At 32.6% G+C, this 20,065-nt stretch overlaps 1 protein-coding gene across 3 annotated transcripts in view; it reads left to right on the top strand.

The window, feature by feature from the left end:
• The window catches only part of LOC106662312 (neural cell adhesion molecule 1-like), a 489,063-nt gene that overhangs the window by 85,172 nt on the left and 383,826 nt on the right, over positions 1–20,065 (top strand). For all 3 annotated transcript variants that reach the window (XM_014386331.2, XM_014386329.2, XM_024225418.1), the window contains one exon: positions 7,950–8,051. In XM_014386331.2, coding sequence (XP_014241817.1) covers positions 7,955–8,051 — 97 coding nt within the window. In that variant the 5' untranslated portion in view covers positions 7,950–7,954. The remainder of the gene's footprint in view (positions 1–7,949; positions 8,052–20,065) is intronic.

The following is a 20,065-nucleotide window of genomic DNA, read 5'->3' as shown; positions in this document are numbered from 1 at the left end:
TGACTGTGTTGGGAAAGCGCAGTCCCTTGCTTGTCTACCTCTCTAACGTCGTAGGCGTGTTGTCTACATCTATTTTTCAATAATTGTTTAGTTTGACCATAATATGCAGCACTACATTCGTTACATCACAATTTATACCCAACATTGCTACACAGTTGTGTTGGCACTTTTGATTTCAATTTTGAAAAATTAGATTAGAAAAATTAGATTCTGTAAAAATTGATATTTCTAATAAAAAATTGGAAAAACATCAATAAATCAAACTTAATTTAAATACCGAAGACCTCGGTTTTTTCAAAAGTAAACGGAATGGCAGTGGATGGAAGTTTTTTAAAGAAAAATTATTGTATTATCTTATATTGTAAATTATTGTTTTATCTTATACAGGGTGAATTGCTACTCGTACTACAAACTTCTCCAGTAGATTCTTCACCCTAAAATGAACAAAAAAGTTCATATTGTCCATGGTCCGATTCTCAACCATTTCAGAGTAATTTCGCTTTTTATCGATTTTGAAAGATATCACGTCCTGGCGTCGGAAAATCGTGATATCTTTTAATCTAAACATTTCTCTTAAAATCTATAAGCACCGTTGAAATCCCCGTTAATTTTTAGAGAGAATCAAAATCATAATTCCATTGAAATTTTTTAATTTAATTTAATGCCCATTTAGTATGTAATGCTTAAGAAGTTTACAAACAGCTAGAAGGTCAAGGAAGAAAGACCCAAACGTTTTGCCACCTTCATCTTCTTATTGAAAAATTAACGGGGATTTCAACGGTGCTTATAGATTTTAAGAGAAATGTTTAGATTAAAAGATATCACGATTTTCCGACGCCAGGACGTGATATCTTTCAAAATCGATAAAAAGCGAAATTACTCTGAAATGGTTGAGAATCGGACCATGGTCAATATGAACTTTTTTGTTCATTTTAGGGTCAAGAATCTACTGGTGAAGTTTGTAGCACGAGTAGCAAGTCACTCTCAAACATTAGCAATCCTTGAACCACCATTTTTTCTCTTTTTGTCATCAACATCTTGGTCTCACAACCACTAAATAAGAAAATGACGAGTGCGTTGGAAGCGTTATTAAATCAGGTAGTTTTCCTCAAATTTGCTGCCTTCTGAGACTAAAATTAGAAACTCTGGATTACTTTATACACTTTCCGATTTACACAATTTTCCACTCTTTTTGTAGTTCTGGCTGAAATAAAACACAAAAAATTAGCCCAAACATTTTGCCACCGTCATCTTCTTATTGAAAAATTAACGGGAATTTCAACGGTGCTATTAGATTTTCAGAGAAATGTTTAGATTAAAAGATATCACGATTTTCCGACGCCAGGACGTGATATCTTTCAAAATCGATAAAAAGCGAAATTACTCTGAAATGGTTGAGAATCGGACCATGGACAATATGAACTTTTTTGTTCATTTTAGGGTGAAGAATCTACTGGAGAAGTTTGTAGCACGAGTAGCAATTCACCCTGTATTAGTAGTTGTATCATTTTTGTTGTATTGAGATTAAATTGTCGAGTAAAAGTATAAAAATGTTTGTGTTATATATTATATAAATGAATACTTCATGAGACAAAATTGTAGAATATACTGCATGAACAATTTTTCATAACCTCCCATTATGTATAAAAGACTCTTAATTCATCAAAATACCCTTGGTTCATAGAAAATTTGTTTTCTCAATACTTCTTCAACCATCCAAAGAAAAAATTTTATTTCTTTAGGTAAATGATTGCTTTAAAACGTTATTGTTTAATTTGTAATTGTTTTGTAAAGTTGCTTTCTAGATTGTGATTTATTTGACCAAGGATACGCCCTAGGTTTCTAAGTTTAAAGTTTTATCAAAACTCTTCCCAGGCTGGCGTCAATTTTTTTAAATTGATTCTAAAGAAACGGATTTTATTTTGTTTCGAAATTTTAACCACCTAAGAAAATTGTTCGTAAAGGGGAAAGAATATTTAATTTTTTAACAAAACGAAAACACCTTTCGTTCAAGAATCTCACCGCAGAAAATACTACCTTTGGGTCTTGTAGTCTCATTTGAAAACATTTATCGAATATCGTTTTTGAGAAAAAGAACTTCATATTTTACTTTTTGGGAGAAACAAAGGTAAATCCAATTTTAATGATATTTTAAACTTTGATTTGTGATTGGTTGTCAAGGAGTTCTCGTTAATGTTACATTCTTCAATCTAATCAGATAAGTATATTACTTAATTCTGTAAAACACTTAAAAAAGAAGAACAAACAAAACAGATTTTTACCTTAAGGCTGTACAAAAATAACACATATGTATAGTTTTGCTTATTAATATATTTAAACATAACTTTACGAAAAAAATTGATGTATATATATAAACGTTTCATGTAATATACTTTTTTTACAACTATAATATTTGAACTCGTAGAGTGTTCCACTTTATTTTCGTTATAATAAATAAATTCAAAAAGGGAGTAAATCATTATATGCATAATCACTTGTAAGAACATCTTTCGGACCAAATTTAAGCGGGCTAGAAATTACAGAACGCGGTATCACAAATTGCTCGAAAATTTCTATTTTATAATAATATTTAAATTACAAATGTTTAGGTTGAGAAATCCGACATAATTTGATAAAACACGAGCACAAGTTTTTTGTCTATGCAGAAGTACGTCATTATTTGAAAGGTAGTTATATAAAAATCCACGTCGAAGAAAATAAAATAGACCAAATAAATCATAAATTGTAAAGTGTTGTTACGATGACATGGCAAAACATAGAAATAGCAGATAGTAAAGATTACTTATTTTTTCAAAATACTAGGCATGTATATGATAAAACATTTGGTCAAATGCCTAGTCTCTTATTTAAACGTCTAGTCTTTTGATTAAACTTCAGCCCTCGTTTAGACAGTTGGTCAAACAACACAACAACAAAGCTGTTACCGTTTTCTTTTGTCTCTTTGTCGGTTTTCTGTTATTGTTTCCACTCCAGTATCACAATGACTTCTAAACGAATCTCTCATACTGCGACGCTCCGATTGCTACGAAAGACGAAGAAGGCAGCAGACAAAATGTCAGAAAGTACTTCAAAAATGTCCAAGGAATTAAATTCTGGTGACAACGCATGTTTAAAGTACATAAAGTATACCGAAGGCCGCTAGATTTCTGGAGCATATGTAGTGTGATTGTCATGAACAACTGCTCAAATTTTGGGGCTGAAAATGTAGTGCTGAAAAGTTTGAGTTCCCGAGATCAATTAGTAAAGGTGAATTCCGAAATGAAGGCTATTGAAGTCCCAACATTGACGGTCCGGGATTTGCAAAATGTAATTGTAAGACTTTGGACAAAAAAATGTAAAAGTTATAAAAAAAATGTTCCCAGCCGTATGAACAATAATCTTATGACTCAAATGTATGTAGTAAATAAATGCAACTTCCCATTATATTTCATTTTTGACTAAGTGCCTAATGCCGTATTGAAACATAATGAAGTGCTAAGATCTTTGATGAAATGTCCATTTATTATATGGTCTTTATGGGTTCATTTTATCACTAATTCAAATTTGAATAAATGTCTAGTCATTTGAGCAAGTTACGGATTTTGCTAAGTGACTGCAACACAAAGAAAAGTCTGTGTAAATTTTTATTTATGAAATTTACCCGTAAAACATGATATAAAATTATGTATATCATATTATATGTTGTTCTTCCTTTACAATTTATGATCGATAATTAAACATTTTTTACGAATATAGGAAATGAACTCGCAAATATTTAACGTAGTTTTTCGTATAAATAGTGTTTGTTTGGTATAATACCAAAACCCGATTAAACAAGCCAACAGAAAATCAGAACAAAACTGAAATTATGAGAAGGAAACTAAAGTTGATAGTGTAGTTGAGATACTAGGATTAGTCATCACTGACTGGAAACCTATACAAGTCGAATCTTAGCTGTAGCACGTAGAAAATATGATGTCACAATTGATCGGGAGGGCTGATGGGGTAGCATGAGGCTGAATTCATGACGTCGATTTTATATCGCTGTTATTCCATATCCGTGTGGATAAATACGTGATTTGTTTATATAGTACATCGGAGAAATTTTTGCATTAACCTACTTTCGCTTTAATTTTTTCACACTATTTCTAAATAAATATGAATCTATAATTTTTACATGCTAAAAATGACAAAAAAACATTTATATTTTTCCTATAAAAATGAAAGTAGCATAAAAAAAGAGATAGATTGATTAATTCAGAAAGAGAGAGGGAGGAAGAATGAGGGAAGAAGAGAAATACACAAATAAATGAAATGGCAAAAATCAATTTTGAGACACATAACTTCAAACAGACAGAAAAAAAGATCCAGAAATGATGAAAGAAAGAGAGGGAGAGAAAGAGAATATGGATGTAAAAAGAATAAATGGAATGTGAGATAGTGTAAGTAAAAGTAAAAGAGAGTGAGAGGGAAAGAGAGAGAAAAATATGTAAAAAATAGATTGATTGATAGTGTGAGAAAACTAGATAGTGTGAGTGAGAGTATGTGGAAAAGATAGTGCGGCAGATCATGAGAGGGAAATGAATGAGAAAATATGAGTGAAAGAGAGAGAGAAAGCTTGAAAGGGAGATGAAAATAAATGAATAAAGGAAAAGTGACAAAAAGAGATAGATGGATGTTAAGATAAGTTGATTAACAGACGTAGAAAGAGAGAGAGAGAGAGAGAGAGAGAGAGAGAGAGAGAGAGAGAGAGAGAGAGAGAGAGAGAGAGAGAGAGAGAGAGAGAGAGAGAGAGNGAGAGAGGGAGAGAGAGAGAAAGAGAGAGAGAGAGAGAAAGAGTGAGACCCAGAGAAAGGTAGAAAGAAAGAAAGATAGATGGATAATAAGATAAATAGATACACGGACTTAGAAAGAGAGAGAGAGAGAGAGAGAGAGCCAGAGAAAGATAGATAGACAGATGGATAGATGGATATTAAGATAAGTAGATACATGGACTTAGAAAGAGAGAGAGAGAGAGAGAGAGAGAGAGAGAGAGAGAGAGAGAGAGAAGCAGTGAGTGAATAATTGTGTTAGTAGGTGATAGTGTAAGATTATTCCTTTGTTTGTAATGTATAAATAAATACCAGAAACGTTAGCAGATTCGTTTGAAGTATATTCAGTGTTATTATTAAAAGAAAAAGGAAGGTGAAGCAATTTAACTCATGACCTTTGCACCTCAACGAAATTAAGACATCTTTCCTACATCAAACAACGAAGTAAATAATACAAATGTATTTATAATTTTTATAACAAGTGTGGTTGAAATGAAAAATTACTGGCACGGCTTTCTGACCTTATCTCAACCACTTTTTACATAAAAAATGTAAATCAATTTAAATAATTATTTTAGATAAATAAGACCGACTAAAATACATATAGTTTAAATAAATAATTTAACTTGTTAAAAAAATTAACTAGTGAATGAAAGCATTTATTTAATATTGTATAAACCTACGTTTGTACAATAAATTATTTGAATAATTGAATAATAAAACTTGTGTTTTGTGATGCCATTTAAACTCACATATATAAATGGGGTTAGTAGTTCTTTTTTTCTGATAGATTTGTTGCAATCTGTATCGTTGCGTTAATAAATCTTGTATCCAATTTTTTTCTCTCCCGTGAGATGAATTTCTGTTCAAACAATGCCAATATAACACTCAGCGGATTGTTTGTTGTAATGGATTTTTTCCTTTTGCGTTTTAAAAAGCGTGGTTGAACACCTCTGTGTTGATCGAACGACAAAATCAACATGCGATGGGCAAACTCTGTCCTCCGATTCAAAAAATATTGGAGGGTTTTATTTACACGGTAGTTGTTTCAAGTCAATATCAATAAAATTATTTATTTTACATGTAAATAAAGCTAAATTTAATATTCAACGTTAGAATTCATTATTTCTTGGGTTATGCAGTAAGGAAAATATTACGGTTAAAAAAGTATATTATTCTGTTTTTTTAACTCATCAGGTAAGGATTATGCCGAAACTTTCTGCGGGTAGACAAAACCGGGTTATTTTCAATCATAAACAAAAAAAGCTTGGCTGTCCCGGTTTCTACCCTTTTATGACAAAATTAATATATCTCAGGAACCCACGGGCGCGAGGGACACTGTCTACATTTTTTGTCGCAATTTTCTAAAGGGGACTTGTTAGATGGAAGCAGAAGGGCATTGTGTTTGGTCCGGCCAATTTATATGGTAATTCCCATCCCTGCAGTTCTAGGCTTGGGCTCGGAATGTAATTTAAGATGGTTGAAGACCCTGAATTTTTAACACCTGTTTTCATTTTCTTCTCTGCTACTACAATTTCGGCCCCTATTTCGGGTATCACGGTGAAGAATAATGCCGTGTCAAGTTGACAAGGCCTGAGTAATACCGGTTGAAAACTGCCCTCGAGGTATTAACTGTGCACCTATTAACTACGAAGTCTTTATTAACTGACATACTTATTAAACAACTTTGTCCTTCCAGTTATATAACATAAAGAAATTTGAATATAAAAGGGTCTCACATGGCTCGTCGCAAATTACACTTTGAAGGAAATGTGTTTCTAAAGACTTCCGATATTACTTCCCTTTAAACTTAAAATTTTAGAACGTTTTAAGCTTCAAATTTTATCTATTTTTAAGGGTTGTATGTGAGTGGAGAAAGAGAGAATGTGTGAGTGTGTGGGAGAAAGACAAGAAATGTAGAGCAAACATCAATACGGCGCTACGGTTTGTTAAACCAGCACGACCAATCTGTCATTTGGGTTTTAATCTATATCAACGCCTTACTAAAAAGAAATTACTTAAGAAATTCCTACCAATGAAGAGAAAGTGAAACTAAGATTGCACTTTGCACTCGCATATTTTGCCCACTTTTCAGAAAACCATGTTAACACCAGTTCTTGGACTGGGTATTCGTAAAATTCACGCGCTCTCTGGATCAAGACCATATCTTGATTGAGGGAATAGGCGTCGATAATTCTAATACCAAAATTCATAAAATTGACCGAAAAACATGCATGATTAATACACTATTAATTTACACTATTTTATTATATTTCAGATTTTCCAATAACGGACACACATCCTGAAAACTGTGCCATGTATTTCTTTACCATTCTATATAATTATTGTCTTTATTTCCATTCAGCCCTTCGCATAATCATCATAATAATACTTAAGAAAACGAATGAAACATCTATAAAATCAAATAGTTTAATAGTCTAGTTTTCATTAAATAGTATATCATGATTTATATTAAAATAAAATATGATTTAGGATAACATGTTGCTTCTATTTCTCTGTATTTAATTAGTACCGTGACAGACAAACAATGTATGAATTATTTTATGATCAAGAAAAAAAATCCGCTGTAATTGTATTATGTGCTTGTCAAAAAAAGAAGATTTATAGTAGATTTAGCAATTTCATTAAGGTAAATAATTTTGCCTGAAAACATACAAAAAATTGATTGTTATGGATATTTACAATTGGTTCTGTCAGTGTTTTCGGTCATGTAATTTTTCATATGTCTTCCATGTGAAAGAAATTTTGGAAAAATCATTAAAACAAATACTACTAGAATTGATTTTTTAGTAAATGTTCATTTTTTTAGTTCTAATTATAGGCTGCGTAGCTAGTGATTAGTTTGCTCATAATTGGATCTCGTGTCACGTTTTCAAAGCCCCTAAGATACTTTCATACAATTTGAATTTGCCCAGAATTCTAACGTGTTTTAACTAAAACCAATGTATATTATGAATTGTTTCCATTTGATGTCCAAATCATTTTTGGGTTTTGTATTGTTAATATACAAAATAAAATTGATTCTACGAATTTTAGAAAAAATTCTTACTTACCCGCTGTTTTTGAGGTCACAGTTTCTATGTATTTTAATTAAAATTTGGTTTGAATTTGTTTCAGATAAAATGTCGGAGTTGATGATGATTGGAAAATCAATGGGTTTCATCATACTCTTGTATTTTCTCACCCTAATTCATCTACCCGAAGCGAAGCCACAAAAAGGTAAGACAATAAGGATAAATAAATGTATAACCTAATTAACGTTCGTTTTAATTTCTTGCTAAAACTAAACGGAGGGTTTGAACCTCGCCTCGTAAGTACCGTTAAGCCCAAAGCCATTTTGTCAGATCGTCTAACTTAAGTGGGTGGGATCAAGAATTGCATCTAATTCGTAAAACCATCCATTTACGCCGTTAGCCTCTGTTGGGGCATAATTGATTCATTAGCGGTTGGCCAGCGCAATTTGAAACTTTCAAAAATTTGCAGTTACCCACCGAAAACAGTTAGAACCGCATAATTGATGGAGTTTTTTTTTCAATTTATTTTCTCTTAGGCTGGCCACAAATAAATAACCAAATGAATGCGCAACCGAAGAATTTCAAGAGACAGGCCTTTTCAGAAATGCCACACCGTTCAAAACAGGCCCTTACTTAAACTGAAATTAATAATTACGATTCCGGGCGCTAAATATTATTCGCTTGATAGACGTAATTAGGTTTCCATGAGTCTTTTCTCAGCTCCTCCCTTCTGAAGATCTCTTCACCCTTAACGAGTTTATGCAAATAGCTGACGAAGAAGAATAAGTGGTAATTACAAGACGGTTTTTGTACTCAGTTTTTAATCTTTTCTTACTTATTTATCATTACTTATTCACCAGTCGATCATTTTTTAAATATTTTTTTAATATAAGGCAAAATTATTACTTATTGGTTATGTTATCATTTTTGTGTGGTGTTTAGAAACCGTTAGTTAATGATTATTCGGAGATCGTGAGATGCGGTCTGGTGTGACGTTGGTTTTAGAAAAACATTTTCTTTATCGTGCCAACTTTCGATCACAAAGAGCTTTTTTCCCCTGAAGATTATTTCAATAAAAATCAAAACGTTGGTACGATAAAGAAAATATTTTTCTAAAACCTACATCACACCAGACCGCATCTCACGACCTCCAAATAATCATTAATTAACGGCCACTAAACACCACAACTTTCATATCATTTTTTGTTCGTCCATAATTTTGTTATTTCAGATAAACTTTGATTTTTCTGTTTTTGATGCTTTGGTCTAAGCTCACAATTGAAACATGGTTAAATGTCAATACTGTCATGCTGGATTCATTGAACTAAAGAAAACGTAGTACAGTGTCACCAGAACGAGTTTTCCATCTTGACATAGAGTAGTAAATATTTGTTATTTTAATCTAAAATCAGATTTTTTTTGATAAAAGTGTAATTTGTCATCTTTAGCGTTTTCGAAATATAAATCTGACTTCAATTTCAAAAACTACATTTAATTTTCTACAAGATAACATTTTCGTTGAAAAATTTGGGCTTGCAAATACCCCTTAGCTGCTCAATTAATAACAAATGGTAAAACTTCTTTTTTTTTCAAAACAATAGAAGCTCTAGCCTTGATTTATTCATTAAAATTTTCAGCGATTTCACAAATGTTGATAAATTTTATATATTCCAACAGCACACTTACTTGTACATATTTTAGAACTTTCCTAAGTGTTCAAATTTTTCATAAATCTTCTTCGCAAGGTTGCAAAAGGTGATATCTATCCCAACGCCAATACAAGAAAAGCGTACATGTATCATTTTTTAAACATTTATTATTTGGCTGCGACCCTTTTTCCCAAACTAAACTCTCCAAAGATGAAATAGTTGATGTTAATAAAAACTTCTCTCACAACACGATAGACAAGAATGACTCATCTACACGGAAAATAAACATTTTCAGCCCTGAAGATGATCTCAATAAAGATCAAAACATTGGCACGATAAAAAAAATGTTTTTCTAAAACGTACGTCACACCAGACCGCATCTCACGATATCAGAATAATCCTTATCATTTATGTTAGGTTTTCATTTTATATTTGTTCAGTATATATTAATTTTATATATTCTCGAAATTTGAGATAAAAACGTCACAAAATTAAAATACATATTGATTCTGTAATATTTAATGCTGTCGATAAAATGTTATAAAACCGTTATCATTATTTTACTAGTGTTAAAAGAAAAAAAATGATGTTTTTTTAATACTTTTTTTCGTGTTAAACTTACTTTCTAACCCATCTTGTCAATTTTATTGTAAATTAAATATGAAACGCAAGAAAATTATATTATTCGCAATATTTAACTCCTTGAGCGGAGAGGACTTGGAGAAATTTGACTTTCTTAAAATTAATTACAGTTTCAATTAACGTTCTATCAACGAGCAGGCTTGCCCATTGAGGACCACCTGCCTTAGCCTTTTTACTAAGAAAATATATGGCCCTTTATTCTTTTTCTGCCTCTTGCCTAATGTACATTCCCTTTTACTTGAAATGAAATTAGGTAATGTTGCTGGGATTGCTGAAGTGAATCTGTGTTCTCTTGTCTTTAGGCAACTTGTTTTTTTTCTCTTTTAATTATTTTTATTTTCATCAACATAATTCAATTTGGCGCAAATTTAATTTAACGTTAAAACATTCACAATTTATTATTTGTAGTTGATATTAAATTATAGTTGTTTAATTTAAAAATTACTTAAATTCACTATTTTTCGTGGTGCGCGTGACCAATTAATAACATTCAATTAATTAAGGTTTTAAGTTGAGATAAAAAAAGTCAGTGTCACGAGCGGGATTCGAACCCACGACCTTCGGCTTGATGCGACGCTACTCTACTACTTGAGCTATCGTGACTTCGATCCCCTCGGATTTTGCATTTTCCCTCCTTTTTGCCATTTTTCCAAAATTACTGTTAATAACTAAATAAATCACTTTTTTGTCGGCTAATGTAATAAAATTACGCTGACTAGTTAAAAATTATTATCTAAACGGCTAATATTATTCATAGTGAAAATTGATCAAAAGTAATAGTTCAGTTTAGGAAGAATAATCCATAAAAGATTATAACCAGCAGATAGGAAACTTTATACATTATGATATATTATCTTTTCATTGTACGAGAAGGAAAATTTGGAATTATGTATCATATTAATTCAATTAATTAATATTTATGAAAGGTATTGGTTAAGATAAAAAAGTCAGTGTCACGAGCGGGATTCGAACACACGACATTTGAAAAATAGCAAAAAGGAGGGAAAATTCAAGAGGTTGAGATGGGAACTTAATGTCCGAGTGGATCGAGGTCACGATAGGCCAAGTGGTAGAGCAGCGGCGTATCTAGCCGAAGGTCGTGGGTTCGAATCCCACTCGTGACACTGAATTTTTTATCTCAACCAATACCTTTTATAAATAATAATTAATTGAAAAATGTTAATTGGTCAATCGGACCACGAACTGTAATGGATTATCATATTAATGTTTCATTATTTCCTTGCTATAATTTTCTGAAATGTTTATTTAAATTATAAGATTAATTTGCTAAACTAGTGGTTGTTGTCGTATAATAGTAAACATATGTCATTATGATTTTTGCGATGTTCCAACAATTCCAAAACTTTTCTCAACTTATCTCACATTTAATGAAGTTCAAATGGACTTCCGATCTGATTTCAATGATCCTTGACGTATAATGGGTTAACAACCGCCAAATTTTGAAAGTTGAGTTTTAAACTGCAAGGGCAAAAAGCGTTGCGTGGGCTGGTGGAAGAGCATATTAGGTTTTGGGGTTTAATATCCAGAGTCTTGAGCAGATTGAATTAATCTCAGAAGCCGAGAAACAAAAGTTTTTCCCCAAGGAACTTTATTCTTAAAAGTTTCACTGCCACCGTCCTTCGCCGCGCTCTTAATTTCGTTTAAAACGTTAAAAGGACAGCCTCGGGTGATGGGAAACAACTTTCATATGGACCTGTACTGTTCGGAAATATGTGAGATGTTCTGAAATAATTGTTCAATATTTAGTCGACATAAAAAATGAGGATTTTTTTTTCGGAGAAAAATTCAGTTTGGCAAATTAATTAGACTGTTAGTATTGACATTTAAGCGGTAATAGTTCACAAAGAAATATAGATGGCGAAATATTTAATTGATGAGTAATATACCCATTAACGATAAAGTAGAAAAAGAAACATTTTTGTTTATTATTGGGTTTTTCTTCATTTGTTTTAAATTTTCTGTATGTCCATTGTAATCTGGGAAATTATTTACTTTATAAAAACCATAAAATCGCCAAAATCAAAGCCCCCATCAAGATCAAACATCGAAATTTTTATGGATTTTGCCCAGTCCCATAAGGCTTTCTTCATTGTTGGCAGAAGCTACAATCATATCCTTGGTGTATGAGGGACATCCTAACCTAGGATGTAAACATTTTTTAAATGGTCAGAAAAGCTTGGCTCACATTAAAAGATCTATCAAAAATTTGTTTTATCTCTGAATATGGTATGATGACTAACATTATATTTTATCATTTTTACATATTTCTATATTTATATATCTTCCACCCACTATCCATCTCTCTGTCTGTCTGTCTGTCTGTCTGTCTGTCTCTCTCTCTCTCTCTCTCTCTCTCTCTCTCTCTCTCTCTCTCATTCTCTCTCTATCTCTATCTCCTATCTATCTATCTATCTATCTATCTATCTATCTATCTATCTATCTATCTATCTATCTATCCATTTACCTATCTATCTATATATCTTTATGTGACGCTCTCTCTTAATTTAATCTTACTGAATTTATTATCCTTTTCTCATTTTATTTTATGTTTTTTTCTGATTTTGTATATTCACACTATCGAACGGTTTTTGTACATTCAGCTTTTATTCCTTTTTTATTCTTCTCTGCCGTTCTTTTCCTTCTTGCTCTCTCTGTCTCACGCCCTCTCTATTTATTCTTTGCAATCAATTTCTCTTCCTATATTTCTATATGCCCGCCTCACTCTCTTCAATTGTTTTACATTTAACACACCTTTTTTTTCTGGACCTGTAATGGGATTTCCACATATATCCCAGAGAAACCTGTATCCAAAAGGACAATTGACGTAAAATGTTAAACGAAAAAATGTGTATATGTCCAACGTCTTCTAACTTAATTAATATTATTAAAATCATAAATTCAGAAGAAAAGACTAACTTAAAACGACAACATTTTCATTAACCAATTTGACTAAAATGTGGTCACAACTCGAGATTGGTTCGGAATTAAATGTTATCCTAATATTTTCATACTGAAACCTCTAATAATTAACGGTATCAAGATGAAAGTAGTAAGGAGCTCGAACTGGGATGGTCAACAACGAAGAGCTCGGAGTTGGATCGGATTATGGATTCCTCTGAAATTTTCTTTCATGAACTTGTCATGGTCAAAAGGTATCATGAATTAAAGTAAATTTTCAACATAGATTCATTAGATTTCGTGGTCCGATTGACCAAATAACATCTTTCGATTAATTAATCTTTATGTAAGGTATTGGTTGAGATAAAATTTCAATATAGAGCTCAACCTCTTTGGTCATTTACTACCATAGGAGCACGGGGTTTGTTCGGATTTAAAGATTGTGCGAATATCGTTTGAATATGACTCCTCTTCAGAATGTACCGAATACGATAAATTTTCAATAAGAAGCCCGACATGGAAAGTCATCTAGGAGGAACTTGAAATTGGAAATTGGTTAAGTATTATTCTGAAATTTCATTTATTCAACTTTTCATGTTTGAGATATAGCCGGATTTAAGTAGTTTTTCTGAAATGAGATTGACCTGGTATTCTTTCTGGTTCAACCCTGTAGTGCACGAAACGTCTTAGGTTTTTCAGAAAATTGTCAGTAAGAAACTCGAGTAAGATTGCCAATTGGTATCGAAGGAGCCCGGAATAGGTACGGATTTGGATAAAAACATGATACTTTCTGACTTGATCCTGTTACTTCCCAAAATATGGTGTATCCGTGGATTTTCAGTAAGAAACTGGAAACGCCAACAACCAATTTAAATGTATATTTTAAAAATCGAAGAAATTCTCTCTCATATTTATTTATCTGCAACTATCCATCTCCATCATTATATTAATGTAATTTACTGAATGTGTATTTCCAAGCGTCCAAATTTCTAATATTACAATTAATTTGCTTAGTTGAGATCATTTTTCACAACCGGTCGTTTCATAAATTAAATATTTCTGTGAAAAATGCTGTTTCCTTTATACAAACTGTTTTTTCATATATGTATATTTTTACATATATGAAAAAACAGTTTGTATAAAGGAAACAGCATTTTTCACAGAAATCAGCATTTTTCACAGAAATCAGCATTTTTCACAGAAATCAGCATTTTTCACAGAAATATTTAATAGTATATAGTTATTAATTATGTTTTTGTAATTCAAATTTTGCTAGGTGTTTAAGCCAGAAGAATTAGCGGCGATAAAGGCTGGTCGAGTGACGAAAAAGCCCAGCGCAGCCGGAGTGAGTCAGTCAAAGTTCGTTGCTTGATGTCGACTTTAAGTTGCCGATTTTGTTTTATCTTTTTTATCTTAATTTTAATTCAAACCGTTCGCATTGTGTTTGCTCGGTGTTAACGTGAGTAGTTGACCCATCCGGTGGATCGTCCAAGAATCCTCGAGGTCTCGTGCTCGTGGGGGGGGGGGTGTTCTCCATCCTTTCGAATTCCCGTCAGAGCGTTGAATCCTTCCTGAACACCCCCTGGATCATAGCCCAGCAGTCTACGGGTTCGTCGGAGCCGAGGACGAAAAGTCAAGAAGGTTAACTTTTTTTAATGTTTCTTTTTCAGTTTGTTCGTTTCTTTCCTTTGTTTCTTTCTCTCGTTATACAGTCCATTGCGTCGCCACTAGTTTCTTTAGCTTTTTTCTCATTTTGAAGATCTTGCTTTATATGTACCTCAAAAATGTTTGACATGTACTAAATTAAAAAATTATTCTGTTTTCAAAATGAATATAAAACAATTAATACTCAATTAATTATAAAACAATTAATGCTTACGTTAGCAATTTAATTGCAAGATATTTTGTTTAGCCTAATTTTTTGCAGTATTTTATGTACGCACTAGAAAAACAAAAACAGTACAAAAACTTATTCTGTGTACATGTGCAAGTTTACAAAACCTAGTTTACTATGGTCTATATAAAAAAACAGTTGGTCTCATGCCAATACAGTTTTACCTCCGTTCACTGAATAAGGAATGTACGGTTTCCAACTGCTTTCTCTTCGTCCCAGTCCTGGGCGAATTAGTATTCCAAATGTCCGGCCGGACTAATTAAGGGTTGATCCTCCACCCCTTATCTAGTATTCAGTTCAGGGACTTTGCATTTTTGTCCACCCTTAGCCCTTGGGGAATTCAACCTGTGTCCTCCTAAGGGACGTGTGTAAATACAAATGAAAACAAGAAAAAATAATGAAGTAAATACGAGTTTTTCAATTTGCCATCAACTTCGACGAACTTCACAAAATTAAATTCAAGTTGGCTGAGCTAATCAAACTCAATGTCTGTAATAAGAGTTAATTTAATTTAATTTTAAACTAAGATATTTACGTGCATTTAACCAATAATTTTTAAATCTACCGGCCAATGTCGTGTAAATATTAAAAATTAAATATATTGTGCCATTCTGTAACCCTTAATGTACAAAACAAATGGCATATTTTCTTCAATTCTTCATTTATTTTTTAATCCCATCATGCTTTGTTATAATCTTTCTTTCGCTTTCTCTCTTTGTTTTTGTTTCTTTTTTGTCATCTTTGAAAGTGTATGGCTCTTTACCTCTTTACTCTTTTTACTCTTTGCTACCTCTCTTGCTCCTCTCACGCTATCTCTCTCATTCTCATCCTCACTCTCTCTCCTCTCTCTCTTTATATATATACCTGTATATCTATCTATCTATCTCACTCTCTCTCTCTCTCTCTCTCTCTCTCTCTCTCTCTCTCTCTTTTTCTTTCTCTCTCACTCTCTCTCTCTCTCTCGCTCTCGCTCTCGCTCTCTCCCTCTCGCTCTCTCTCTCTCTCTATCTGTATCTCTCATTTTCATCTATCCATTCAAGGTACTTTTCCATGTAATTTTTTACATTATACGTTATACGTCATGCCTTTTATCTCACGCTCTAACACCTTTTTCACTCGCTCGCTCACTCTGTCATTCACTCTCTGTCTGTCTGTCTGTCTCTCACATGTCTTTTTTACATTATACGTTATACATTATACCTTTTAACACCTTTAACACCTTTTTCACTCGCTTGCTCACTCTCTCATTCGCTCTCTGTCTGTCTGTCTCTCTCTATCTTTCTCTGTCTATTTTTCCTGAACGATCTTTCCCGCACCCACTTAATTATTTATTTTTCTTTTCTGCATCTCTCTTTCTTTACCCTTCATTCAATTCTGAAGTTCTTTATTTTAATCTTTTATTTTTTCCCATTTCTTTCTCATGCCTTCTATATTTCCCTCTTTCACTCAATTTCTCTTTTCTTATCCGTTCTTATATATCTATCTTTATTGTGGCCTTTATCCGTCTCAATTCCTATCTTTCTTTCTCTTTTCCTACTTTCTATTATTAGGTCTTGGAATAGGGTTTCACTAATGACCCAGAAATATCACCATAAAAAACAGAAAAAACGATTAACGGAAATCAAATTGTGGAACTTCCTAACACACTCGAAGCATAAAATTATTATAATTTTACATAGCAAAAGACCAATCACAGAATAAAGCTAAATCACAAATCTTTCACTCGCTATACATTTCTGTCTGTTTCTCTCCCTCCCTAACTCTCTCTCTCTCTCTCTCTCTCTCTCTCACTCTCTCTCTCTTCCTCTCCCCCTCTCTTGTCTTAATTATCTCTATCAACTCAAATATTGCTTATTAATATAAATAAATATATATTACCTTTATTTATTCCTTTAGTTTATGACTTTGAATAACCATAAATTAAAAATTTAACGTTTACTCCAACTTTAATTATTATTCTTTATGTAAGGTATTAGTTGAGATAAAAAATCAGTGTCACGAGAGGGATTCGAGCCCACAATCTTCGGCTAAATACGCCGCTGCTCTACCTCAGATCCGAAATTTGAGCGAGGGCTTCTTCGATGTCTTTCTATTTTACTCTGTTTATCGCCGTGTTTCAATAATTATTGTCTCTTGCAAAATTCTGAAGATATTATTATAACTTGGATAGTTAGCAAATACTGAAAGAAAAATAAAATGGAATCATTTAGTCCTTCGTGCATAAATAATCACGTTGGTTTAGGTCTAATAAGTTAATGAGGTGTGTGTCTGACGTTACTTAATTGGGTGGTGGCTAGTCATTTATTAATCTAATCAATTTGTAAAGCCTTACCTAGGGAATCAATTTTAAGGTAGGTTTGTAGTAAATTATTTCGGAAAGTAATGATTTGGTTAGTCAGTAAGGGTAAATAGAGTTTTAATAAATTAGCTTGTTTGTTAATGCCAACAGTTATTTGGAGAATTCACTATTCATCAGTATAATTTTAGTCATTAAAGATAAGTAAGAAACAAGACAACGTAATCATACGTACTTACTAAAATTAACGAACTTACTTTACAATTTTTTCATAATTAACTATGTTTTATTTATACTTATGTATAAGACAAAATATGTTCTACTGGTAATAGAAACTTTTTTTAGATTATTTTGTTAGTTAATATGTCTAATACAAAAGCAAATGTAGAAATTAAATGAAAAATGTATTTTTTTGTTATAAAATTAAAACCGCATAAAAATTTTAATTGTTAATAATCTCATTATCTTATAAATTGATTTATTTTCAAATTATATTCCACGTATATGTACGTTTGGAAATATAAAACCCTGCTGGACGGAAACAAGGTTCCCAGAAGCTTACCTGAAGAAAATTGGCTCCGGCAACGGCCTCTCCTCGGCCGTAAAAGAAATTATAAAAAGAACATGTGATATCGTGTAAAGCAGGGGAAAGGGGTCGAAATTGAGAATCCAATAAAGGCGACTACAGATGGAGATGTCGAACGTTTGAGTGCAGAACACGTTTCATAACCTTCGTAAGGTTCAACTGTTATTCAATACACCCATCCAATATTTTTGGTTTGACTTTTTCTCGACTCATTCAACCAGCTGTATTTATTTTCTACTTATTTGAGAAAGAAGGGTATATATACTGATACATCAGAAACACAATATGAAAAGGGAGCAATAAAAAATAATGTTCACGTTCAAATGAACGCTCCATAATATTGATAGTCAATATTATCATGACGTAAAAAAATAAAATAATAAAATACAAGCGTGTGTGTGGCTTTTTACACTATTTATTAAGCGTACAGCATTTTATACGCATTAGGTTGAAAAATTACAACCGTTTTAAACAACTGTAAAAAAATAGTTATTCAGATATCGTGAGATGCGGTCGGGTGTGTTGTAGGTTTCAGAAAAATATTTTCTTTATCGTGCCAACGATTCGATCTTTTATTGAGATCATCTTCAGGGCTCAAAGATCGAAACGTTGGCACGATAAAGAAAATGTTTTTCTGAAACCTACAACACACCCGACCGCATCTCACGATATCTGAATAACTATCGATTAACGGTTACTAATCTCTACACATTTCTACGCGAGAAAAATGTAAAAAAATAAATGAAATTTTACATCCATTTTTGTAAACTGTTTACGGACCCATTACGATTAGTCTCTATTATAAATTTGGATTGTTGGAAAAGCTTCAATGTTCAAAATCTAATTTCAAAAAATCATGTACGGGGTGTTTTTTTTAGATGGCCTAGCTGAATTTCTCTTAAACAATAGTTTCAATGTTTTACCTATTTTTGGAGAAAAATTATTCAGGGTACCTCAGCCCCAGATCAACTTCAATATTGCAAACACGACCCTATACATCCTGACATTTTAAATTGATCAAAAACTGGTCATGTTATAGCAAAAAGTTTGATAAAAAGCATTTCGTTTGTTTGGATGTCAATCCCAAAACTTTACTTCTTTATTAAAGTAAACATTGATTACCTTTATGGTTTACATTTTACAATAAGACCTATTCGTTATATTCAGTATTCCATTCAAAATGAACCGAAGAGCACAATTTTCCGATCAACGGTGGGTTGATATGCAGGACTGCTTTATTGATAGTTGTGGTACCTCGAGTCATGGAGTCCCAGAAATTTCCTGATCGCCATAAAGTAAATCACAAATCGTTTGTTCGTGTTACTCGCAATCTGAGGTCATAGGGATCAGTAGCTGTACCATCACCGAAAAATCGGCAGCATAATTTCGACGAGGAGCTGAATATTACAATTTACAATTTTAAACCGAATCGCCCTCATCTTGTCCAGGGACTTTGGGACTCTCATTATGCCAGGCGTTTCTCGCACAAATGTCCATCTTGGAGGCTAAAGAAACCGTTCTTCCTATGGACTTATATCCAAGTTCATCTATACTAGCATACTAAACCGTTTGAATTTTCGAACATGGGCAGAGGAAAATCCGAGCATTTCGTATTCTTGTCATGATCACGTGGTTCACTTTATCAACGTTTGGTGTGGACTTCTCGGAAATAAATTAATTGGGCCTTATTTCTAGAAAATAATTTAAATGGTGCGCAGTTCCTCAATTTTTTGATGTTCGTCTTCAACAACGACAATGAATGATTCTCCAACTTGATGTATGCCGCGCACACAATTCTTTGCAGGTGAGACGTTATTTGATTCGTCACTTCTGGGATCGGTGATAGGACTCATTTCCTGATCTGTTGGCCTCAGTCACCCGATTTAACTCCACTTGACTATTTTCTGTGAGGCCATTTAAAAAACAGTGCTACGCCAATCATAATCAAGCAACCTTGAAGAATTGCGAAAAAGGAAACAAAATGCTTGTCAATCCATCTCGCATGTCTCTATCATCTTGACCACCGGCGAATAGTGGTTAAAAAGAGAAAATCTTTGCATCTTTATGCAAGGCAGGAAGTTGGAACATGAAATAAATAGCAAAACAAATGATTTTTTTTTTTTCAAACTTCTTTCTCTAACTTTATCATTTTTCAATATTTTCTACGTAAAATGACTATTAAAATGATGTTTCAGAATGTATAGGGTCGTATTTGCTATTTTGTAGTTGAACT

The sequence above is a fragment of the Cimex lectularius genome, unplaced genomic scaffold, assembly GCF_000648675.2.
Source record: "Cimex lectularius strain Harlan isolate CLEC.00 unplaced genomic scaffold, Clec_2.1 scaffold51, whole genome shotgun sequence".
Taxonomy (NCBI): Eukaryota; Metazoa; Arthropoda; class Insecta; order Hemiptera; family Cimicidae; genus Cimex; species Cimex lectularius.
Note: the sequence above shows the minus strand (reverse complement) of the source record. Positions and strands in the feature narration are given on the sequence as shown.